This window comes from Crocuta crocuta, unplaced genomic scaffold (genome assembly GCF_008692635.1).
Source record: "Crocuta crocuta isolate KB4526 unplaced genomic scaffold, BGI_CrCroc_1.0 scaffold64, whole genome shotgun sequence".
Taxonomy (NCBI): Eukaryota; Metazoa; Chordata; class Mammalia; order Carnivora; family Hyaenidae; genus Crocuta; species Crocuta crocuta.
The window spans coordinates 14,168,463-14,193,702 of record NW_027530640.1 but is presented as its reverse complement, the minus strand read 5'-3'; the positions used below and the strand labels follow the sequence as shown (position 1 = coordinate 14,193,702).

General features: G+C 50.1%; 1 protein-coding gene across 1 annotated transcript; it reads left to right on the top strand.

The window, feature by feature from the left end:
* The first annotated feature begins 368 nt into the window (after window positions 1–368).
* SPRY4 (sprouty RTK signaling antagonist 4) lies at window positions 369–11,867 on the top strand. The gene is made up of 2 exons (XM_077768845.1): window positions 369–530; window positions 9,946–11,867. The coding sequence occupies exon 2, from the start codon at window positions 9,993–9,995 to the stop codon at window positions 10,890–10,892; it is 900 nt and encodes a 299-aa protein (XP_077624971.1). The 5' UTR covers window positions 369–530; window positions 9,946–9,992; the 3' UTR covers window positions 10,893–11,867.
* The last annotated feature ends 13,373 nt before the right edge of the window (window positions 11,868–25,240 follow it).

Sequence of the window (25,240 nt, the reverse complement as noted above, 5' to 3'; positions counted from 1 at the left end):
GTGAAGGTGGCCTTTACCTCCTCTCGCAGGCTGGGAGGGGGTACAGCCCGCGCAGCTGGGGCAGCTGCAGCAGTCGCCGCCGCCCTCCATTCATTTAAAAAAAAAAAAAAGGCAACAACAACCTCCACCCCTTTTTGTAAAAGAACGACGGCCTCAGGAGGAGCTAGAGTCAGCCCCAGCAATCAGGGGTTAAGTCCTTTTCCGGCCCCCCATTCATAAAAAAAGGAGCGCGGCGCATGCGCGCGCGGGGTCTCTTGTGCCCACCCATTCATAGAATCGCGAACGGGGCGCGTGCGCACTGGAGCTCCCTTCCCTCCCATTCATAAAAAAGCCATTTTCCCAGGCAGTGGTTGCAACACCGCCGCGGAGGCAGCGAGAGGAGCTGACAGCGCGGAGCTGGCGCTGCGGAGCGCAAGGAGCCCTATCGGTTTCTCCCGCCGACGTCTGCGAGGACAGCAGCGTCTGACCCGCCCTGGTTCGGAGATTTACACAGGCGTGGAGCAATGCCTATGGCTCTGCGGCTCCTCAAAGTAAGTCCCTGGCCCGTTTCGGAATCCGAAACTGCCCCCCTCTGAGCCGCGACGCGACTCCCCCTCCGGCTGGGGCAAATGGTGCGCTATTTCTAGGCGCGCCTCAGTGTTCCTTTCCTCTCCCTGCGCCTCCTTGAGCACTGCGGTGTTCCGCAGCTCCCTGACGCCCTCGGCTGGACCGGCAAGGCGCCGGGGGTGTTCACAGCCTGGCACCGGAGTTTCCGACCCCGGGATAATGCCAAGCCCGGCTTCTCCACTCTGCGACTCAGGAAGCCCCGTGCGTGTCCCGAGAGTTTGCCTCTGGCCTGGTTTCTTTCCCCCTCATGCCACCACCCGCCTCGAGCGCTGGAACGGGAGGCTCTGGGCTCGGTCAGGAGCCACCTCTTGGGTCGGGCGGGCGCTCTTGCCCTGGGCGGCTGGCCCACCCCGGGCTCCGTGCCCACGGTGCCAGCTCTGCCCAGATCTCCCCAGCCCGCTGCAGCGGCCTATGCTCGACGTAGGTCTCCCTTTTCCCTTCGGAGCCGTGACAGACTGGGTCTTCTACCTTCTGCCTCCCCCTCGATGGTCAGCACGGGGTTGGCCCGGGACTGGGCATTTCTGATCCCTCTCTTTGGCGAGGCGGTTCCTCGCCGTCTGACCTTTGCTCTCCTGCTGCATTTTATGCTGTGCAACTGCCTTGCAGTTGCCTTTCCCTTCCTCGGCCTCTGCAGGGCCAGAGGCTCCTCGGCCTCCTCGTGCCTCCCTTCTCGGGGCACCGAGCTGTGCCAGGCCCCGGGGCTGGGCCGCGCTGGGGCTGTGGTGGGGGCTGAAGGTGCGTTTACATAACGCCGGGCGTGTGGGAGCTGGAGGAAGAGGTTGCGTGCGTAGGAGAGATAAGGCTCCCGCTTTCCCTCCTTCCTTCTTGGTGGTACCAGGCTTGACATCACCGAGAAGAGAGAAAGATAGAGACGGTACGTTCTGAAAATTCTGAATCTCTAAGGCCACAGGGGCAAAGAAGGGGGGGGGCGGGCAAAGGCGGGTTTGGGCAGTCAGGGTTGCTGGAGCTTGGCTTCATCACTGGGGCCTGAGCTGTGCCCAGTTCCCCCTCCATGCAGACGATCAAAAAGCATTTAGACAGTAGCTACTCTTGTGCAAGAAGACGATTTCTCAATTCTCTTTGATTGGGGCTGGGGGTTGCGGGCAAAGAAGGCAAGAGAGGCGAAAATGGTTGCATGGCTTGAGGGCTGAGCGATGGGCTTGAGGGCTGAGCAATGGTCGTTGAAGCAAACTGGACTGGAGGGGCCGGATGGTGAGCAGAGAGGAGAGCTGATGGCTGCCTCATTTAGCAGCTATGGATGGGCATCCATATTGCCAAGGCTGGGTGAGGGCAGGAGGCTGCGCTGTGGCACACTGAGATTTCAAGGACTCTTCCCCCCCCCCAAACATGGTGAGTGGTGAAAGGAAAAGTGTAGGTTCAGTGGGGTGCCCACATCCAGTGGGAACCCCCACTTTCCGAATGCCTCCAAATCAGTGGCGTGATTCTCTCCAGTTTGGAGAGGAGCGGGAGCTGACCAAGGCGCTCCAGTCTTTCTGATGAGCCTCTGGGGGATGCAAAGCTGGAAGGTGAAGGCCTAGTGCATTTAGGAAATACGGACTTATCAATCTCGTAATAAGCTCAGTCTGGCTTGAGGCCCTACCCAGTGTTGCACTGGTGATTTCACAATGTTTAGAGCTCTCTGGATCTTCACAGGAAAGGATCATAAACATCTGGAATTTTCAGTCTTTACTGAAGTATGTGGGTGTGGGGTGGACTAGGAAAGGGAGGGCTCTCAGTTTCAGCAGAAGGGTGGGAAAGACGTAGACCTGTCTGGTGTGCAACTGAGTTTCCTCTCTTTGCCAGCCCTTAGGAGCAACCTCCCTTGCCAGCAGCTTCAGGCAAACCCATTAATGTGAGCAATGCACACACACACTGACCAACTGAGATGCATTTGCCCAGTACCTGGTAGGGGGCATTTTGATGGCAGATTTCTGAAATCTCCTTGATGGACAAATGCTTGTCAGTTAAGGTGAGGAAGACTTTCATAAGGCATCTCTTAGTTATTTTTTCTTTTTTAGATTCTGAACCCAGGAGTCCTACCCCTTTTTGTGAAGTGGAAATCCTCCTCATTCCCAGGACCTTTTCCAGATTACCATCATTCTGAAATGGCAACACTTCCTTAAAGCTTTGGTTGGGCTTGGTGGGAGGAGACAGAACAGAGACAGAATGATCCCTAGCTAAAGCGGGACAGAAACTGGGGGCCAGTGATCATTTGGAGCTCACAGATGTCCTTTTTGTTTTAATCCTTCCAGAATAGATGGAGAGATGGGGCTCTTTGGAATTGTACCCTCTGTGCAGTTGATATTATTTATCTACCCATCCCCCATCCCCCACTCTGGTAAACCTGACCTAGCCTCTGCCCAGAGGTTTGGCTGACTTGAATAACAAATGAAGGCAGCCTTTCAAAGCAAAATTTAAAAGTGAGTGATTTAAACATAAAGGGAGGAAAAAACACCCATTAACACCTCCAGAAGTGGCCCCTGAGATGTTTTGCTCTGCAGTTTAATACTTTAGGGGAACACATAGGGACTTCTCTTCCAATTCTTTTTTTTTTTTTAATTTTTTTTTTTAATGTTTTATTTATTTCTAGGNCACTAAGCCACCCAGGCGCCCCCCGGGACTTCTCTTCCAATTCTGATGCTAAGGCCCTTGGTGTGACATCTACTCCCTATTGTGGGGCCCCCTCAAGCATTTGTCTTTCCTCAGGACATCCTTCTGGGTAGGACTCCTGTGTATCAAGGAGACTTGGAAAGGAGCCCCCTTTCTTTCATCAGAGAAGTTGTACTCTTATTAGAGAGTTAAGGCATTTAATTTGGTTCTGAATCCAGGGTGCCTGTCATCTCAGCCCTCATGATTTAGAAGTACCTTTGTGAGGAAAACTGAGTGGAAGATTCTTACACAAACCTCTGAATTTAGGGATATAGTTGGAAATGCTGAAATGGGGATGTAGACAAGAACGTGTTCTTAAGGCAGGGGGAGGGGAAGAGTGGAAAGCTTCCATCTCATGGCCAACCTGGATCTCCCTGATAGAATGGAAAGCAGGGCCCCCAATGGAGTCTATTTTTGCTCTTCCAAAAGAGCCAGAGGAAGAGGTGATGAAGAACAACATATAAAAAAGTGTAGGAGTCCTTCCAGACTCAGCTAGTGGCCAGGTCGGAGCAGATGAGTGGCCAGGAAACCTGCTGTGCTTGGGCCTTAGTCTCTCCATCTGCAGAGTGGGGGAGAAGAAACTTCCCCAGGGGGCTGGGCTGTGCTCCTTATCACTACTGGGCACTTAGGACGAGGACCTGGTTGTAAGGGAGCCACATCCTACACAGGAGGTGTGGGGTGTCGCATGATGTAAGAGGTGGGGTATTCTTGGCTCTCAGGGGTCTGGGCCCACCCTGCAGATCCGGACAGCTGACAAGGCTGGGGATGTATCCGGGACATGTGTCTGGGTTGAAGAGGCTCCACCATTCAGCTGCGATCATGATTGTTCTTTCCAAGGACAGTCCGTGGAGGAAGCAAGGGCACTGGGGGAGGAGCACAGATGTGCGGGATCTAGTGGAGGAGGGAAGGGGCCCTTCTGGGGCAGGTGGCCATTTGCAGAAGAGTGGTTTCCCTTGTCCGGTAGTCTTTCTTTTTCTGGATGGGAGAAGGGGGTAGTCATCTCCTGCCCCATCCCAGGAGTAAGCTAGAGCCTATTTTTAGAGTCTAAATTAGAAATCTATGGTGGAGGGTGGTGAGATAAACAATCTCAGTGTCCGTGAAAGGGGGCCCTCCCTTGGGGTCTAGGTTTCTGGTCCCCTCCTAACTTCCATGTGGACCAGGAGTTCCCAAACTGCCGATGGCTAACAGGCTTCATGTAGCCCCATTCTTTTCTCGCTCTTGCTTTCTATTGGCTCTTTAAGGGAATCTGAGCAGACAACGATTATGGGGCTAATACAATGAAACCAACATGTGAAGCCACCTAGCCAGCTAGGACAGCCCAGAGCCGAGTACGGCAGGACTCTCCTGCTCATTCCTGTGCTGGGCCTTTGGTGCTCAGCTGACTGACTGCGGATGAGGAGAAGAGGGTTGGGAACTGCTGGCTGGTGCTGGGACAAAGGGATGAAAAGCAGCTGTTTTCTTTTGTGATCTCTAACGGTTTATGGCCAGAGGTGAGCTAGTGCCGGAGAGGGATGGGGAGCAGCAAGATTGTCGGACAAATCCAACTGCGTAAATGCTTTGTTTTCCCACAAGGGCGGTTCTCAGCAGAGATGCAGAGACTGTCTTCCTCAGTGGAGTATAGGGAAGGCAGGTCCCTGGCTTTCCTCACAACCCCCGCAGAGCACACACACAGACACACCTTTTAAAGTGTTTTTGAGGCAATAAGTCATTATTTGGGTGAAGTTTAATTAACTAAACTGGGATGTTGTCACAAAGAACCAAGTGGTAGTGAAGGGCAGGCTTNACACACACAGACACACCTTTTAAAGTGTTTTTGAGGCAATAGTCATTATTTGGGTGAAGTTTAATTAACTAAACTGGGATGTTGTCACAAAGAACCAAGTGGTAGTGATGGGCAGGCCCTGCAGTCTAGAGATCTTTTCTTCTGAACTGATAAAGGGTTAAATAGCCTTCGCTGGGAGGACTTGGTGCAGAAATGGCCCATTCATTCAGAGCCTCTTGCCAATCTGTCATTTGCTGACCTATAGTTTTCAAAGCACAACTGTCAGATTTTCCAAGTATTTCCCGACTCCTCTTCCCAGGGTAAGTCAAGGGGAAGGGTGGATGGGTGGCGTGGGCATTTAACATGCCCCTTGACTCTTTTCAGCCAGCCTGCTTTGCAAGGTCTACATCCTGATGCTCAGCCCCTCCCACAGGTACAAACGCTACAGACCACCAAGTGGCAGAGACAGGACCTTGTGCTCTGGGCTCTTCCATATCCTGCTCATCCAGGTCTCTAGGACTCTTCTGGCTTCCTCTTCTTCCTTCCCTTCCTCACAGACCTGGACCAGAAAGCCCCTTCTGAGAATGTGCCTTAGAGACCCTTCATTTAAGGTCAGCTGTGTATGAGGAAGGAGAAGGGATTCCCTCCCGCTCCAGGGTTTCCCTTTTGGAGGACTGTTTTGTGGTGAGACACATCCGACTAGACAAAAAATAAAAATGAACGCACTTAGTAAAGTAGCGGTGTGCGAGATGACAGACAGGAGAGATGGCAAAGAAAACTGAAGTGGAAGCGAAGGTAACTTGAGCTCTGAGCCTTCCTGTAATGACAGATTTCAAACCCCCAGCCTCCACTTGGAACAGTGAGAATTCCCTGAACCGGGGGCCGGTCTGATGTAACCCCTGTCTGGCTTCATTTCCCTGCTGGTTTGGTTAAGAGCCCGTGGATGGCCTGATGAGGCTCCCAGAGGGCTAGTGGCAGACGGAGGGGGGGGCGGGAGACTAGTAGAATTCATGGCTGTGAAAGTGATTGGTGCTTTCCTGCCTTTACGTGAATACCCAGCCTTGACTGTCAGGGCTGTGGGGCTGACTCCGCAGGCTCTGGAGCCTCTTCCTGGGTGGGTTCAAATCTTGCCTTCATCACCTACCAGCATTATTCTTCATTTCTTCCTTGCAAAATGGGTGTTCTCCTCCAAGGTGATGGTGTGAGGATTACATGAGAAAAGCACTGAGGGCTTAGCACAGAGAGCCTGACACGAAGATATGGGTCCTAAATATCTGCTCCTTCCACAATTATTATTATTTATCATGCGAAGTTGTGAGTGGAGGTAAAAGTTTCCTCATGCTAATCCATAATAATGCCACCTAAAACTTGATAGAGGTGCTTCTCTGGCTAAGTGGAGTGCTGGCTTTGTTTCTCTGTCCACAGTCTTCCAAATTGGCCATCAGTCTTCCAAAGAGCCTAAATGAGGCAAAGCCTCCTCTCTCCTATTTATATTATAAATCTCTTCCTTCCTTGCAGGGGAAGCAGAGAGTACATATTAAACTGCACTTAAGTTCCGTCAGCATTGCTTAGACTGGAGGATGGGTGTGTCCCAGTGAGTAGAGATTGATCTTCTAAACCAACTGAAGGGTGGGGTTTTTTTTTCTTTCTTTTCTTTTCTTTTCTTTTNATTTAGCTATGCGGAGGGGTTATCAAACAGGCTGCTGGGGAAGTAGCCATTTTTCTTTGTCAGCCAAATGAATTCACCCCTCCTGTGCAAGTCCCCGATAATGGGGAGGTGAGGCAATGAGGCTTGGGGAAGTTTTTGAGCAGTGCAACCCAGAGCCAGCCACTGGTTTGTTTTTGTGTTTTTTTTTTTGCTGAGCTGGTGGCCAGAACGAATTTGACATCAGGGTTGTGACAGGGAAGATGCATTTTGGAATATGCCTGCTGGAGCCATCTTGGATGCAGCATGTCCCGAGAGAGCTGAGTCATCGTGGACCGAGTGCCCACCCCCGTGTCTGGCCCCAAATAAATGCAGGCCCAGATGTTGACAGCTACCTCTGGAGGGTGATGGGAGTCTGTGAATGCCAACATCCCCATTGCCTGCAGGCGCTGTGCCCACCCTGGCATCCTGGTGGGATTCTTCCATTAATCTACCTTGTGATTCCAGGGCCTACCAAAATCCCTAAGCATTGCCCATGCCTTTTGCTTTATCCCTAAAAAATGTGGCTGTTTTCAAAAACCCCAGGAATAGAACTGGGGACAGAGGAGTGGATAATCTTCTTTCCTCTTACTTTTTCCAACAGCATGGCAAGTCCCGGTCCTAGTCCTAAGAGACAAAAAGCCCAACTACATGGAGCAACACAGCCTTCACAATGCCACTGACAGTTTGGCTGGCAGGACCCTGGGTCTTCATGACCTGAGCTTGTGGAGTAAGGGAAATCAGGCTGTCTTTGTCTTAGGGGTGTCCTCGGCTGGCACCAGGGTCTTCTCCTGTGCCACTGTCAACATTTTCCATTCTTATGCCAAGTCACAGCTTTTCCTCCAGGCAAAGTCCCCATGGTGTGGACCCAGGGCTTCTAATCGGCTTCTGTCAACCCTAAACCCATTTTCTAGAAGCAAGGCTTCCGAACCCCTGCAAAGAATAAGTGGACTAAGGTAGCATTCCCTGAAGCCCTGCTGCGTGGTTGGCCTGATTTTGGAGGAACTCTTCCAGAGATGTTTATTTGACATCCTCACACCCCTTGCACCCTTGGGAAATGATCATTCTTGGTGGCAGACCTGCCAGACACTTAAGGCTAACTCTGCCACAGGGAAGTCTCCTATTTGAAGAAGTTGCTCACTCTCCTTTCATCTGAAGGGAATGTGTTGATAGGAGGCAGGTGTTGCCATTAGGCAGACTTTCTCCAACATGAGAAAAACTGCACAGAAATCCCAGCATCTTTCAAGTAGGTAGGGCCACGGGAGCAAAGGCAATAATAGTACATGCCCTTTGCAACTGGGAAATATCCATTGACTGAACATTGAACCTTATAGAAAAGATTTGATACTTTTCTGCATTTGCAGTATAAAGGGTATACAGACAAGAACCCTGTGGGGAAGTTCAGTTTTTGTCTCCTTCATGAACTTTGCATCTAGACCTAGCTCGCTCTTTTAGACAGGTTAGAAAGCATCTGTGGAAGCCCTCTGTCAACAATTTAATCATTTCTGATCAAATATTGTTTCTAAGTAGGGAACTAGAATATTGAGTTGCCCTGAATGCTTTTCCCCATCCCCACCCCCCATTCTTCCTCACTGTCTGTAAACATTGATACACATGGATGAGTCACTCAGGGCAAGGTGTCATTCTCCCGTGATTGGTGATTGAATTATTGGGATGTGCACATCCCGTGTACCCAGTCTAGAAGGGCAGGGGGTTAACTGGAGATGGAAACCTATCCACCACCTTCTTAGGCATCCCCTTTGAGGCCAGATGAACTAACAGCAGAAGAGCAGGGTCGGCTCTCCTAAACAGAACATCATTCATTATTAGCATCATGAACAAGCATTTACTAAACTGTATCCTAGAACACATTAATCCAGAGGTCTGTCCCTTTTTTTAAAGACCATTATCTTTCCCTTCTACCCGCACCTTGTTCTGTCTTAACACCCCCACCCCCTGGTGGACTCTTCCCAGAGTCTAATTCTCTTGGATTCCAAACCAGGTCCCTTTGGGCAGAGGTCTTGGCCTTCTGCTGCTATTTCTTTAAATTGATCTCCAGCCGAATTCCGAATGTAAAGGTCAGCAGGCGAGGAAATGGCACTTCTAATAGAAAACAATGTGCACTTTCTAAATTTGAACCAAGCCGTTTCCGCTCTTTGATTTAAGTGACTTCCTGGGGTTCCGTGTCAGGCACTGCAGTTGAATCTCTGGCGAGATTCCAACTTAAAATTGCACTCTCTCGGTGAAATTAGAAACTGATCCAGAGTTGGCTTAGCTATTCTAGTAAATAGCATTTAGGCTGAATGTTCGGCTCAGCACTTGGAAATGGGTGATGTGAGTGCCCCTCGAGAGGATTTCCCATCCAAGTTGTCAGAAGTGCACCTAGCCGGGGGTTATTAGCCACTGGAGGTTGCTGCTCTTCGAAGTGCTGGTAATAAGCTAATATCTTGGATGTGCAGGCATCGCATACAGCCCTTCCTTTGACTATGTGGAATAAAGGCTTTTGTTTATCCAGCTGATACACTCCATGGGAGCACACAGGGGCTGTCTTGGTCATTACATCTTCAGCACAGTTCTTGGCACACAGTCCTTTTGGTGTTCAGGAAATCTGCACTGTTGCTCTCTGGGGTGGCGAGAGATTACTGCCAGGCAAGATGCCAGGCGCTGGATATGCATTTTCTTATTTACTCCTCACAAGAACCCATTTCACAGGTGACAAAATTAAGGGCATAGAGATTACAGAACCTTATTTCTAGCATCACTGCTAGGCAGGCGTGAGAATTCAAACTTGGATCTGACTGCAGAGCCTGTGTTTATAACCACTGAACTGTCTAAAAAACAGAGCCTATTTCACAGCAGTTCCAAGAATGCGGATGGGCTAGGTTTGAACTCCTGCTGAGTTCTGTTGATAGTTTTGTGTGCCTTTGGACAGGTTACTTTGAACATTAGTTTTCTGTGCCTGGAAAAGGGATATATAATAATAGTGGTCCCATTTTAGGGTGAAGAGTCCAGGACTGTGAAGAGTCAGTGACCTAATATATATGGTGCTTCGGAGAGTGCCTGGCTCCCATTAAGTGATGACTAAGTGTTATTTTTACCACTTACTATTAATTGTTATTATTAATCATCCAAGCCTGGATGCTCGAGAATCCACTGAGGGAATCCATTCCTGTTTCATTTGGACTCNGCAAAGTACTGATGCCTGGAATCCACTCTCTCTTCCTTTTCCCCACCTTCCACCCAGGGCCCCTAGAAGCCTGTTCCTCAGCACAGTCCAGGACCTCCAGCCCCATGGAGCCCCCGATCCCACAGAGCGCCCCCTTGACTCCCAGCTCAGTCATGGTCCAGCCCCTACTTGACAGCCGTATGCCCCACGGCCGCCTCCAACACCCACTCACCATCCTCCCCATCGACCAGATGAAGACCAGCCACGTAGAGAACGACTACATAGACAACCCCGGCCTGGTGCCCCCCATGGGCACCAAGCGGACCCGGGGTGGGGCCCCCGAGCTGGCCCCAACGCCTGCCCGCTGTGACCAGGACGTCACCCACCACTGGATCTCCTTCAGCGGGCGCCCCAGCTCCGTGAGCAGCAGCAGCAGCACGTCCTCTGACCAGCGTCTCTTGGACCACATGGCACCGCCACCCGTGGCCGACCAGGCCTCCCCGAGGGCTGTGCGCATCCAGCCCAAGGCCGTCCACTGCAAGCCACTGGACCTTAAGGGCCCCGCAATCCCAACGGAGCTGGACAAGCACTTCTTGCTGTGCGAGGCCTGTGGGAAGTGTAAGTGCAAGGAGTGTGCTTCACCCCGGACACTGCCCTCCTGCTGGGTCTGCAACCAGGAGTGCCTGTGCTCGGCCCAGACCCTGGTCAACTACGGCACCTGCATGTGCCTGGTGCAAGGCGTCTTCTACCACTGCACCAACGAGGACGACGAGGGCTCCTGCGCCGACCACCCCTGCTCCTGCTCCCGCTCAAACTGCTGCGCCCGCTGGTCCTTCATGGGCGCCCTGTCCCTGGTGCTGCCGTGCCTGCTCTGCTACCTGCCCGCCACCGGCTGCGTGAAGCTGGCCCAGCGTGGCTACGACCGCCTGCGCCGCCCTGGATGCCGCTGCAAGCACACGAACAGCGTCATCTGCAAGGCGGCTGCCGGGGACGCCAAGGCCAGCAGACTCGACAAGTCCTTCTGACACTGTGGGTCGAAGCCCCCGTGCTGCTACCCCTGGAACTTGGTTCCCTTCTGACACCTGAGACGACCATGGCAAGGCCAGAGGTTTTAGTGTCCTGAGGCCTATCTTGCTGGTCTGCCCACTCCCCATCCTCCGCTTCTGAAGAAATGGGAGACCACCATCGCCCACCCTCTCTTCCCCAAAAGGATGAAGGAGCACTTTGGGTTTTGTTTTTTTGTTTTTTTTCAGGGTCCTGGAACTTTGTGTCAGACAGTGGCAGGGGCGTGGTGTGGCTGCGGGGCGGGGGGGGGGGTTGGTTCTTTTTCAGAAGACGGAACACAGATGTGGACACATCCGAAAGTTGCAGCTGCTTAAATGCCTTCCCAGGTCCTCCTCCTTCCCCCTCTCTCCCTGCTCTTCCCTTCTCTTTGGTTGCCCGGGAGGAATCATTTACTGAGTGACCAGCGGACCTCGGAAGAAGACCCTTGGAACCCTGACTTTCAAACTTCTCCTCCTCCACCCTCCACCCCAGTTTGCCCCAGCACCTTGGGGAAGGCGGAGAAGACCCTGGCAACCCCAGTTGTATACGCTTGGGGAGCCCCCTCAGAGCCAGGGAGTCCAGGCCTCATCTCTCGCTCTGCCTCCCCGGAGCCGCAGATGGACGTAGGAGCCACTGCCCAGTGCATTCCTCCCTCCTGCTTCATCACTGACTCTTGGGGGTGTTCCGCTCAGAACACCGTCCTTCAGTTCCCACCGAGTCACAGACTCCCCTGCCACTACGTGTCCCGTGTTCTCTCTACCCAGATCCTTTCCAGAAATTCCGCGGGTAGAGAAGGCTGGGGCGGCACATGCGAGACCAAATATCATTTTGCCAATGAGTCTGAGGCTGTGGCCTCTGGATCCAGTCATTATGTTTTTATAGAACAATGAAACCAGATGCTATAACGGTGTTTTAAAGAAAAATAATAATAAAACACTTTGCTTCCTTTTGGGCCACCCCCAGGAAGGGCTGATTTCAAAATCTGGGGGGCGAGCAACCTCAAGGAACACAGTCCCCCTTCCCACCAAGAAGAGGATTTTCACAGCAAAGAAGAGAGGCAGCACCTCCCGTTGGCAGAGCGGCGGTAGAACCGAGCTGGGCGTGGGTTCCTTCTCTTCTGACTCTGCTGCTTGCTGTCGTAGCCTTTTGTGTACAGTGATGTGTCTGTATCTTTAATGTAAATAGACAGATGATGAGAAAAGAGTCTATTTTAGTGTTAGGAAGCCCTGGTGGGGGAGTAAGAAGACGGGGGGGGGGTGGATTTTCCAGGGGCTTCTTGGGGGATTGAGCCCTGCTTCTGTGCATGGCCACACCACCCCCTCCCAAGAGCCCCCAAAGACGTAGCAACTCTCTCTCTCTCAAGGTGCTAAAGGACTCAGCGCAGCACGTCCAGTGGGTAGGTACTTGTTGCATGCAAAAGCTATATTGTGTCTGGTCCTTCCTCCCTAGCTGTTGTGCGAGGGTTTTTTGCCTCTTGTGATATTTTGTGTGTCCTCCCAGCCCCATGAGAGGAAGTGGCCTGGGTCCGAAAAGCTACCCCAGGTGAAACTGGAAGTGCATTAGGCAGAGCGTGTGCGGCATTTCCAGTCTGTTCTGTAGGAACAGAACCGCCTCCCGGATGGAGGCGAGGAGGCAGGTAGCTGTGATTGGCAAGCACCACTGCTTCTCAAGGACTTTTTTTTTCTTTCTTGAAGACTAGTAGTGACATCTTATGATTTAGAATAAGTTAATCGTAACTGTAGATATTTATTGATTGGAGGAAAGGAGGGGAGGGTCTTACTTTAGGCTTTATTTATATAACATTTGCTAGCTTGTAAAAAGTATGAAATATTGCATCTGTGTTTTCTAAGGCTGATTCATGTAGCTGCCCTTGCCACAGTCGCGATGGATGTATGGATGTTCTTGCACAAATAGGAGGGAATGGTAGGAAAAACACATTCAGCCAACCACTTCCACTAAGTGAATGTATCAGATGTGTACCGAAGGGACTGGAGATGTTTTCCTCAGAATAGGTGTGCAGAGGTTACCCCCACGACAGAAGGGCATGCGTCCATTCTTGGTGAGGCCTCAGAACTTTTCCCAGGGTCCCTCTCTCAAATATCTCTATGGGGAACTTGACCCAGGGGCAAGTTGCACTTTGGTGATCTTGGTGTTCTACACACCCTTTCTGTGGAGAATTGATTTACATAAGCTGTGTATACACACACACACACACACACACACACAAACTACACACCTACCCCATCGACCCTCTATCTACACAGATCCTGTTTCCTGGCAAACAGCCTCCTAACCCCTGATGAACCCTGACTTTGTGTACATAGTTGTAAACACAGATTTTTCTGGTTTTAGATTTCTTTTTTCTTTATTTGCTTCCCTATTTTGGCTTGTTCTTTTGGTTTGCATTTCACCTGCTAGATAGATGTGTGCCGAGCTCCCAGGGTCCCCTGTGCTCAGTGGTAAAGGAAGCAGCTTTGGTTCTCCCTGTTCTGATGCAGGGCAAGCTCTCAGCATGTTTTTCACAGCTTCTTGGCAAAAAAACAAAACTGGCTTGCCCAGGGGCCAGTCGAGGTCCACCGAGGAACACGTTTCGGTGGGTGCTGCTTCCAGTTGATTGTTTCCGTCACCAACGGCTTGCTTGGCTGGATTGTGCCTCGTCTTGGACCTTTTTTGAGAAGACCCAGCTGGTTCCCACTTCTGTTCAGCCTGGGTTGGGGGGTGGTTCTGCCTGCACCGGGGGGTACAGTCCACAAGCATGGGTCTAAGACACAGGTCCTAGTGGGCCTTGGCTGCTCCTGCCCTGAGGGTGGGTCTGGGAAGGTCCAGCACTCGAAGAAGTACCCTGGGGAACTGGCTCTACAACAGCAAAACCCTTCCAGATGGACAGGGGGGTGCAACTACGGCTGCTTCGCACAGCCCTCAGCTGGAAGGAGGTGAAGACCAATCAATCCCTGCTGTTGGCACAGGCCCCTTCAACAACAGAAACAGAAGATCTTCGTGTGACATGTCTAGTCCTTTCAGCGCTGTGGAGTCTGCGTGGGTCCCCAATGCACCTCGAGTGTGGCCCAGTTAGATAATGACTTGCCCAAGGTTGCGCGACACGGCAAGTATTGGATGGAACCAAACACCCAGATTCCGTCCCCTCGAAGCTCCATGTTCTCCCCCCGCTGCTCCAGGAGATGTCTGATGGAGTGTGGGCCACACAGCTCTGCACTGTACACTTCACTAGGGCATCTCACAAGCTTCACCGGCCTTCTGGTTCATGCCTTCGGTAAGCATTTTCATGCCCTCTGCTTACTGTGACAGTTGATGACAAACCTTGCGCTGCCATTTTTCGCTGTGGGTAACTCCCCTGTGGTGTCTACCTTGCTTTCTCTTCTCACTGCCCCACGGTTTGGTTTCGTGTTACAAACAGAAAAGCTGTTCAAGGTTCCCGCCCCACCACATTCTTACTTCATTTTCCCTCTTCACTGTAGCCCCTTCTCACCCCACAACAAAAGTTACCACAGAAGGTTTCCTTTGTATAGAATATTTATTTTGAAGCTCTATTTTAATAGTATTTATTTTAGAAAGTCTACTATTGTAAGAGTTCTTCTGTTTGTGAAGAAAAAACAAGTTAAAAACTGAATGTACTGATCTAGAAAATATATATAAATATATATTGTTAAATATACACAGGACTGCCGTTTGTCGTGTGTTTGTGTGTTCACACCCCCAACTTCCTCACCCAGGAAGACCCTGAGTTTGTCAAAAACACTCACCAAATGGAAGTGTGTACCCCAGCTCTGGCGGGATGACAGGGCAGAGGGAGGGGGCTCCTTGTGCCAGAACATCGCTTGTTCACTTCCTTGTGAGGCTATATTCTGCCAGGTGCTGCTAAATCTTCCTCCCCTGTACGGGAGTGTATTTGGAACCCACGGATGGGTGGCAACTCAAATATGGGAGGCAGTGGAAGTAGGAAAGGGTCATCTGACCTGCCCAGTACACAAAAATTCTGCAGCTCTTTCCTTTTGGAAAGCCCTTGGTTTCCATATTACCACCAGATTGGTGGCTATTGTACAAAAGCGTTCCTTTGACTTCTGAAGGCTCCCATCCATTGAATGCCTTAGCTTTGCCCTTCTAATGTACCTGCCATCTGTTTCCTCTGCCCCACCCACCCTCCAGACTTGGTAGAGACCTGGCCACTTCTCAGTTTATGTATCTGGGGGAGCTTTTTTATTCTGAACATGCAAACACATGTCTCTTGTTTGCTGAAAGACAAGGAATTGAGTGATTACTGGGTTTTTTTCTGTTGGTGTGAAGCACATAAAGTCAAGGGGGATGGAGGGGGAGAAGATGAGGAGTCCTGGGCCCAGGTCTTGTTTTCTCTGAGGTCATCAGAAGCTGGCATCTTCTAATTCTTTGTTCAAGCCCCAGGGTCCTCTATGAGATATCCAAGCCCATTCCAAGGACCCCTAAGAGAGCACAGAGGATGTTGTACTCACTGTGGTCCTGTCTGCTCTAGAACTTTCATAAAGATAAGCTCCCATCTCCCTGGCTAGACCATGTGGCCTGTCCCATTCCCAAATGATGGACAAAGAGTAATTTGGGCTCCGAAGTCTTACTGTGCTGACAAGGTAAGTGTCCCACTGCAGATGCTTTTCTTTTTAATCACCTCAGTCCCGAATGCTGTATGCCAGGCTTTGATGCAGTCTTGGATTTCCTGATGCTTGGCCTGCCCCTGGTTTTATCTTGTTTCCAGTGTTTGGAGGTTAAAAATTAAAATCGACACACATTGTTTGTGCTTAGGATTTCCCCAATCCAAATGCTGTTTGAATGAACAGGCGCATGTATTTTAAAAACTCCTGTCCCGAGAAACAGTTCCACACTTTCTTCCCCTGTCTCTCCCTTCCTGAGACTGCTTATGAAATGGCTCTGGGTTAGCATTTGTTGAACCGTTTCTTTTTGCCAGGAATTGAACAATACATGGCAGACACCGTCGTCTGTTCCCTCTGAGAGGTACAGAACAGACTGAGGTTCGAGATGTGGTCGCATGCCCAACATCTGTTTAGGGGTGGATGGGGAAAACGGGGAGTTTAGGGGTTAGCAGCTCAATTTGGGTCAGAAAAAGAGGATTGGCTAGATGGAGCCTAGTGAATGAATTTTAAAATAAGGGGGAAGAAGCAGAATTTCTGCCCTCTCTATGCCCATAACCGCATACTCCTAAAAGGGCAGCAGGAGCCTGGTGCTCATTCCACCAGGAGGGGGACGGTTGGTATCCCGCTTTGGGAGCAAGAAAACAAGACCCCCACCTGCTGGTAGCTCTAGTCTGGCCAGGAAGCCTTAAGCTGCCCCTGCAGCTCCCCAGCTGGCGCTTCTAGCCTGCTGTACCCGCACCTTCAAATGAACTCCACTTCCCAAAGTACCTCTGTGAGGTAATCCGATGAACCCAGGCAGACCGCTCCATGCTGGGGTGTGTGCTAGATGAAAGCCGAGAGGACATTTTTAAGAGCCTGAAGTTTATTCATCGGAACTTTAATAAAACAATATGTCCGTGGCCTAGGGCAGGTATAATTTTCATAATTTATGGGTCTCTGAGACAGGAAGAGAGCTCAGGGTTTTATTGTGTTTTGCGCGATAAATGGCATTCCAATTGTCTACATGATGTTCCTTAAGGACTCTTATCTGGCAGGAACACAGGCCTTCTGGAGCCCACCTGGGCCTCGAGGCCCGAGGCAAGGGATAATTATGAATACATCTGTATCTGTTAAGCAGGAGATGATTGACAAACTCCCTCGTTTCCTTCTGTCATTAGAAGACACTTCCTATGCCGACACCTACGTTAACATTTAACTGTTGCAGGATTTGGAACCTTCCCTGTTCCCTTCCTCTCCACCTTCTCCCATGGGTCTGGCCTCTCTCTTTCCTGCACCTGCAGAGACTCAGGTAAACTTCTGACTGGCTCCTCTCCCTGGGCGTGGTGCGAGGAGTGGTGTCAGACTCTGAACCAAAAAAATTCACCATCTACGAAGCAAGATAATGGAGCTCCAGATGGTACTCTAATTGAGACCAGTAGTCGGAACACCTGCAGTCTTCTGGAAAGCCTGCCCAGGGTACTAAGTCAGGTGGTCGCGTGACATCACGACAAAAGCTACTGCTTCTGAACAGAGATACTACATTATCATCTCCGATCTTGAAAATAATCAAGTGAGGTGGATACAATCAGTCTCATTTTATAGATGAGAAAACTGAGGCTCAGAGAGGTTAAGTTACTTGCCCAAAGCTACAGAGCTGATAGGAGGTGGGCATTCCTCCAGAGCCTATGCACTGCAGGCTCAGGTCTTATTCTAACTTCCAAACCCAACCCAAATAGTACCTTCCCTGAGATGCTTTCCTGTGTCCCCAGAAAGGTTTCCTTCCGTTTGTGCTTCTGTACCAGTCGGCAGAGCAGGTGATCTTTAACGAACATTACACAGACTAATTGAGAATAGATTGAATCCAGCTCTAACCACTGCCCCACAACACCACATATAAAATACTGAGGCCACATCTCCAAACTGATCTTACCACATGACGTGACAACCCTCCTGACCTTGCTCCTGGCCAGCCTACCATCAGCAGAGGAAGTGTGTCCTCAGACGATGGAATTATTTGGGCTGTGGTGGCCAGGGACAAGAACCCGATGGGGCAGAGAGGGGGCCTGTAAGCTGCCCCATATAACTCATGAGTGTGGTCTGGGTGATGGGGTAGCGCACCTGCACGGGGAGAGATGCACCCACAGGGTAAAGGGCACAAGCCGCTCCTCTGCACGTCCAGAGGCTAAGGCATGTTCCTCTTTGTGCCAGTGCTAGAGTAGATGGATGAGCCACAGACCAGAGAGCCAGAGCAGTTAGGGTGGAGGTGGAGAGCAGCAAGGGTAAGGGGGCCCCCATGTTAGAAGCAGTGCTCCTCCCAACTCCCCTCCCCCCATGCTACTGTTAGACTGGTTTTCAAGCAATGCTCCAGCCAGTGCTGGACTAAGGCTCTTGGAGATGCTGGATCTAATCCGATTAGACAACCAGTGTCCATCCAGGCAGAGCTAGCTCCCAGAGTGGGCACATGCCTTGGGACAACCTCCACAGGCCCCTCCTCTCAGGGCGATGTGAAAAGAACCCTGAGCCTTATAGTCCCTGTTGCTTAGGTCCCTGCCCTGTCATCTCCATTAGTGTAAACTCGGAAAATCCTTGCCCTTCTAACAGCTGAAGGATGAGATCGTGGCTGCGTACAACACTGATAAAGGCTGTTCCTTCTATCAGAGATCAAAACAGGGCTCACGTGGGACAGAGGGAAGAGGAATTTGACTCTCTTCTCCTGAGCCTCAGTTTCTCCATTTTATGCTGGTGGTGTGGACCGTGGAGGCAGGAAATCACCCACTGCTGGTCCACAGTGTGTTTGAAAACTTGATTATTGTCATTTGAAAAATAAGACATTCCCAAACCCAGATAGAAAGCTGCTTGAAAAAATCAAAATAGCTGGCACTCTGCGTCCTCATTCCCCGTGGTGGCAACTGGCCAGAGCCAAAAGGCAAGTGCCCTGTGCAAACTGGGCAGGTCCCCGGGCTCTCTCACAGCATCCCCTCCCCTTCCACTGCCCAGTCCCCCTGGGTGGCATGCCCGCTGGCATGGATCATGTTTGTGCTGTGATGTCCCCTAGTCCAGCCTGCTTCTCTTTTTATATTACCTGCCTGGCTCTCCACTCCTGATGCTGACTGGTGTCTAGTCTGACTGGTGTTCTTGGGCACTTTAACTCAAGTCATGATATCCTAAATCCCATCCAGAGGCTTCCTAGGGCTGTCCCCCCTGCAGGCATATCACTCAGATACAGGAACCAGGGTCCTAATCCCAGAAAAGACATCTAAGGTCAGGTAGGTCGGTGGTTCTTAGCACAGAATTTGGGAGGGGGTGGCTAAGGCAGCCCTTTGACACTGTTAGATACATTTCTGTATGTTTGTGCTTTCCAAACGGGCATGTGGCTAGCCCAGAATGTTAGGAATCCCTAGTCCAACCCACCCCCTCTATCATATGGATGGGGCTATGAGATCCGAAGAGCGGCTTGCCCTAGGTCACACAACAGGTTAGCTGTAAAGTGAGGAACAGGAGCCTTGTCAAAACTGCTTTCTTTCTAGGAAAACAGTTTATGTTTTTTAAGCATTTATCAGCCAATCGACAGCATCTCCTTCAAAAATTCCCCCCAAAGTGACCTCGACCGTAACAATACCATCAGTACTCACCCCCCCTCAGTCTCGCCCCGACTCTTTCTCTGAGCGTTCCTTGGGTCTTCCTGCCCCGTCTGCAATATGCAGCGACTGGATGGCCTCTTCAGTTGTTCACAACATGTCTTGTGAACGAGAAGATGGGTTCTGTGACAGTGGGAAACCTGGCCTCTTTGGTTCGTGATTTCAGTGCTGGCTGGCCTCTTGTCAGAGCACACATAGAAGCTGTCCACTCAGGTAAACCAACTGGGGTCTCTGGTCATTGGTGGGCAGTGGCACTGGAGTCCAGAGGCTCTGTCCTCCCCAAGTTACACCCATTGCCCTGAGCATCTAGGGATCAGGATTTCAATATACCCCACATCCACCAGAAAGCTGCCCATACAGCCCCTGGCATATGAGGGGCAGTCAATAAATATCTGTCAAATGTAATCAATTAATGACATACTGAGAGGAGAGTAAAAAATAAGTGCACACATGGCCTCAGACTTTATTTCTGCCCTAAAGCTGGCTGCAGGAGAGGGCACAGCATTTCCACCATATACTCACACTGATACAGATAATAAGACCAGCTTCCTTCTTATGCAGCTGACCCCTGGGGTATTTACCACATGCCTAGTACTAGGCCAATCAAATGCTTTTTACCCATTTTTTCCTTTACTCCTCACTCTGTATTAGTACTTTTATCTCCCCCCTTTTTACAGATGAAGAAACTGAGGCTCTAGAAGGTGAAGTCATGTGCCCAAGGTCACACAAGCCTGACGCCCAAGCCCCAGCTTTCCTACTCGTGTGCCCAGCCAGGGACGCTGGGAAGAGGCATCAGCGGGATGTCTGGGCCACCAAGTGGGAACAGTTTACGTGATGCAGGAGGCTGAGCCCTAGCGGCACAGGAGGCAGCCCTGCCTGCAGGGCTGTAGAATCCCTCACGGATTGTGAAGATACCTGGGACCAGCAGTTTGCAAACGTGAATCTGGTGAATTCCCAGCTCTGAGCTCCCCTCACCACTTGCCTGTGACAGAATATCCCCAAAGAGAAAAAAAGGAACCAGTTTAGGAACTGATGCCATTTGGTTCTCCTGGCCCCTCTAGAACAAGTATAGTTACCAGAAGTGTTTGTTAAGGGTCAGTTCTTAGACCGAACATTCACTACCTAGACCAGGCAATTATAAGAAAAATTACTGTTGATCAGCTTCACGAAAAAGAATCATGGTGGTCCTTAATTTTTTGAAGTATACTTTAAAGAGCCAACTATGTTTTAAAAATAACATGACTTGCAAAATGGAAAGCGACAGAAAAAAGTAAAACTCCCCACCATATTCCCAGTTTCAGTTTGACATTTTGGAGTAGAGCATTCATTCGTTTGACAAATAGTATGCAGACACTGTCCTTCCATCTTCAAAGCGTATATGGGATCACCCTCAGAACACTGTTCCACACGACCCACGTGGACTTCCGTCCCTATCTCTATAGCTCCACTTTCTCCTTTTTAATAGGTGGTGCTACATGGCATTTCGTGTTATAGCCTTACCACTCCTGTTTCCACCTCTTCTTGGGATAGCTCTGCTCGCCACACCCAGCCACAAACCTCACCTGGACCACAGGACACACACACCCTCTGCTTGCCCTGGCCAAGAAAGCCAGGGGTCACAAACAGTGGTGTGTGTGTGTGTGTGTGTGTGTGTGTGTGTATGGAGGGGGAGCTTTCAAGGGGTGGAGCCGCACACAGGGCAGCCTGAAGACCTACCAAGTGGTACATCGCTGTGTGGGGACAAAATCCTAGATTGTATGACACTCTCCTTAAAGATGACCATGACAATAAACAGGAGGGCACACGAAAGGCTGCTGTCTTTAACATACACAGTTTTCACTGGGCCTCCAGCTCCAGGTCTGTGCTGCTTAAGAGAAGTGTATTCCACAGTGACCATCATTTATTTACCCAATCCTTTCTTGTCACTGCCCTTCTTAAAATCCTCCTACTCCTGAGTGTGGACTGGATTTACTGACTTGCTTCCAAAGAACAAGAGTGCAGAAGTAAAAACAGTAACTTCACAGTGGAGAAATCTGGCAGACGCCACCGTGACCGAGTGATCAGTTAAACATCACCAGTAATAAGTTACACTGATGTCATATACTCCCTGAATTAATATGACAAGAAGGCTACACCACCTCTCTTATACTTCCCCCAAATTCACAGCCTTAGTGGAATCATGTGAAAACAGCAGACAAGCCCAAATTGAAACACACTCTTCAAAATACCTGACTAGTATTCTCCAAAAGTATCAAGGCAATGAACATCAACACTGAGAAATTGTCACGTCCTAGGGAAGACTGAAGACACATGATGACTAACTACAACCATGGTGGAAAAGTGACAAAATCTAAATAAAATCCATATAGTGGTGTAATCCCCCAGTGTTAATTTCCCAGTTTTGTTTGTTAACATTAGGGGAAGCTAGGTGAACAATACAGGGAATTCCCTCTACTATCTTTACAACTCCTCTGTAAGTCTAAAAGTATTTCAAAATAAAACAGATTTGGGGGCACCTGGGTGGCTCAATCGGCTAAGTGTCAGACTTCGGGCCCAGGTCACAATGTCACAGTTGTGAATTCAAGCCCCATGTCGGGATCTGTGCTGACAGCTTAGAGCCTGGAGCCTATTTTGGATTCTGTGTGTGTCTCTCTCTGTCCCTCACCTACCCCTCACAACTAAATATTAAAAAAATTTTTTTAATAAAAAGATTTTTTTAAATAATTTTTAAAAATCTTCAGTTTCTTCCCATTGAAAGTCCAACTCCTTACCAAAGTCTACAGTGCCTAACCTGCCCTTGCCCCAAGTTTCTTTCAGATATAATCCCTTTGCCATGTAATTAAGTGAAAAGTAATTCTATTTGTAGATAACCCCTGAGGAGTGCGATGAAATCCCGCTGGCCCCGCTCCCTTGCCAAGGACTGCATCCGCAAGGACCCGTGGTACCGAGACAACCAATGGGACGCAAGGGGAAATCTGGGGGATCTGGGAAGTTTCTTCATTCATAAAAGGAGACACCGGAAGAAAGAAACACACTGTAGTGCCTTTCTGACACGAGAACTGTAATTTAATGCTGTGAAGGGAGCTGGTCTGAGGTAAAGGGCCAGAGGCTGGATGACAGAGGGAAAACGGAAAGAACCTATAACCTCTGTGACATCGCTGGGCTGCGTAATTAGCTGATCCTGCAGTCATTATACCTGCAGACTGACTGCACATGAGTGAACACACCTCTCTTGTAATTCAAGCCAGTGTGAGCTGGGTAATTTTCATGACTTGTAGTCAAAGGCATCCTAGCCGGCACAGCTGCTGTATTTTCTACTTCTTTAGAAGACTGGCATTTAGAAATATCATGGCTTTGGGAGGGGCCTTACGTCATCCTCACTACAAATCCTCTTAACAACTGGGTAAGTGTAAGAAGTCACCGGTTTCAACCCTTTCTGAGATTTTCCTTGGAATTAGTGCTACCACGCCGTGTCTTTTTTTCCTGAAGGTGTTTTTTTTTCTTACGTAATCTCTACCCCCCAGTGTGGGGCTCAAACCCACAACCCTGAGATCAAGAGTCACATGCTCTACCAACTAAGCCAGCTGGGCACCCCCACCACGTCAGGTCTTAAAATGAGCCAGTGACTTGTGTCAAGGGCTATGTCCAGCTCTATACAGGCATGTGCAGCGTTCAGAGTGTGGCTACCAGACTGCACATGGCTAGTAGCTAAATCCACTCCCAGGTGAAAGAGTAATAAATGTGGGAGGAGTGCTACAGTTTTTCATAGTGTGCCCTGTCAGCTGACTTAACATCTCCCCTTTTCAAGGTGGGGAGACCTACAACTTCTAAAATCTTCCAAAGCAGATTACACAGAATGTTGCCTCTAAAATCAAAATCATGTTTTCCTTGTAATTCCAGGAAGGAAGGGGGAAGTCAGATCTTAAATAAATCCCGAATTAGAAACAGTCTTTTCTTCCCCCCTCTGCTGAAGCTACACAGCCCAAGTCTTTCTCTTGTGGACTTTCAGACTGGATCACTGCCAAAAATGTGAGCAAGAATTTGGCCCATTGTTACTTTAAATATCCTGTGTCGCAGGCCATCTAGGAATGTCTAAGTATGGGAATTTTCCTTCTGAGGTCTGGGATGTAGATATAAATAACTCGTTTGTTAGATTCTGTCTCCATCCTGCCTCTCCTGGCTTCAGTGGTGTGAATAAGCCAGCCTTGTCAAACGCTTACCAGCCCGCCTGGGGCGAGGCGGCCAGCGCAGAGCGGCAGGTGAATGTTTCTCACCTGCTCCCCAGCAGAAACTTGCCCTGCCGGGTCAGGTGAGCCGGGGAAGAGCGACTTCCGAAGCTGCCCCAAACGTGTCTTGAAAACACTGCCTTGGGAGATGGTGGTGTAGGCTGACCCAGCGTCACCTTTCTAACCCCATGTTGAAGCGGGGAGAGCTCGTGCCTCTGGGAGAGTTTTATTCCTGTCCTTCCTGCCACTTCTTTCCATAAAAGGATGTGCTGGAGTCAGACTTCCACATGTATCTGTCACAGATGAACTGGTAGACGTGGTTTGTAGCTGCTTCTCTCCTTCCAGCTCTAACTTCCCTCCCAGGTTTCTCTGGCCTTGGGGCTACAACTAAATCAAACAAGCCTGCAGGGAGGACCCCATTTCTCTCAGAAGCAGAGTGTGCATGAGGGGTGACTGTGAGCCCAGCCCTCCAGGCACTTTCTTGGCCTTCCCAGCCTCATCTCCGCCCGCTGGAACAGTGGACTGGAGATCACCACGTCCTCAGAAGACAGCCATTTGTTTTTTTGTTAGAACCATGGCCTAACAGAGAACATAATCATCAGAAGACTTGAATTCAAATCCCAGCTGGACCATACACTGGTTGTGTGAACAGACCAGTCCAAGGTCTTCCTGAGCCTCCATTTCCCCATCTGAAAAATGGGAACATAATGACCTATCTCACAGAGACTCCTGTCTGGGGTCAGTGAGAGTGTGTACATACAGCAGTTACCAGGAAAAGAGAACTCAGTAAACATGAAAAGTCTTAACAAGGAGGCAGAGGATAAGATTGAGACAAGGAAGAAGAAAAAGAGAGGATGACAGAAATAGAGAAACAGAGGGACAGATAGGAAGAGAGAGAACCACTGAGATCTGGACAAGGGGAGAGACAGACGGAGCCCAGATTCTGAGAGAGACCTGAGGAAGGGAGGTCTGGGCTGACTGGGAAGTCCTGGGGGGAAAGGAGGGACATGGCGGCTTTCTTTCCTGGTGGAAGGTCAGTGACTCTCCACTATTCTAGTGAGTGACCAGGGCTAGAGGGAGAGAAATAAGGTAACCTGGTGGAGAATGACCTACGTAGTGGTCAGGGAAGGCCTCTCTGAGAAAGTGACAGTTGAGCTGAAACCCCAGTGAGAAATAGGTGTGAGCCACGAGATAAAGAAAGGGTCTTCTCTACCTAGTACACACACACACACACACACACACACACACACACACACACCCCCATAAAAGAAAGTCAAAGAAAAATCTGCAAGAACAGCCTAAGTAAAACATGGCTGGGATGAACTGCCTTGGCAGATTTTCAGAACTCAGTCGCCCCCCTCTCACAAGAGCAGGAAGAGGCTGTGAGCCCCCAGGGAAGCCCTCTATGAGGGGCAGGGGGCGGCAGACAAATGGTTCAGATAAAGATCTCCCCACTGTGTGCAATTTTCCTTCCTAGCGAGAGCACCTCAACTCAGTGAATCACCAGGGCTTCCTCTGGCTGGGGAGAGACTTCACACTTCCCAGAGCAGGCCCCCAAACCACCTCCACCTTTCTGGGGCCCGGGAAGAGAAGCTACATTCCAAATAACTCTTCTGGGTTGGGGGCCGGAGGTGGGGGGGGAGGGGGAGAAGCCAGGGAGAGAGTTCAAGGCAGGAAGGTTCCCCTTGACCCCAGTACAAGTTGAGGTGAAAATGCTCTCTTCAGGTCAAAGCTGCCAAAACAAAGTTAAAGGTGTAAAAAACAATGTGAGAAGGTCACTCAGGGATGGCCTCTCTCTGGACCCCCAGGGTCGAGTGGAGGGGGGCTGGGGGGACGGGAAGCACTTGAC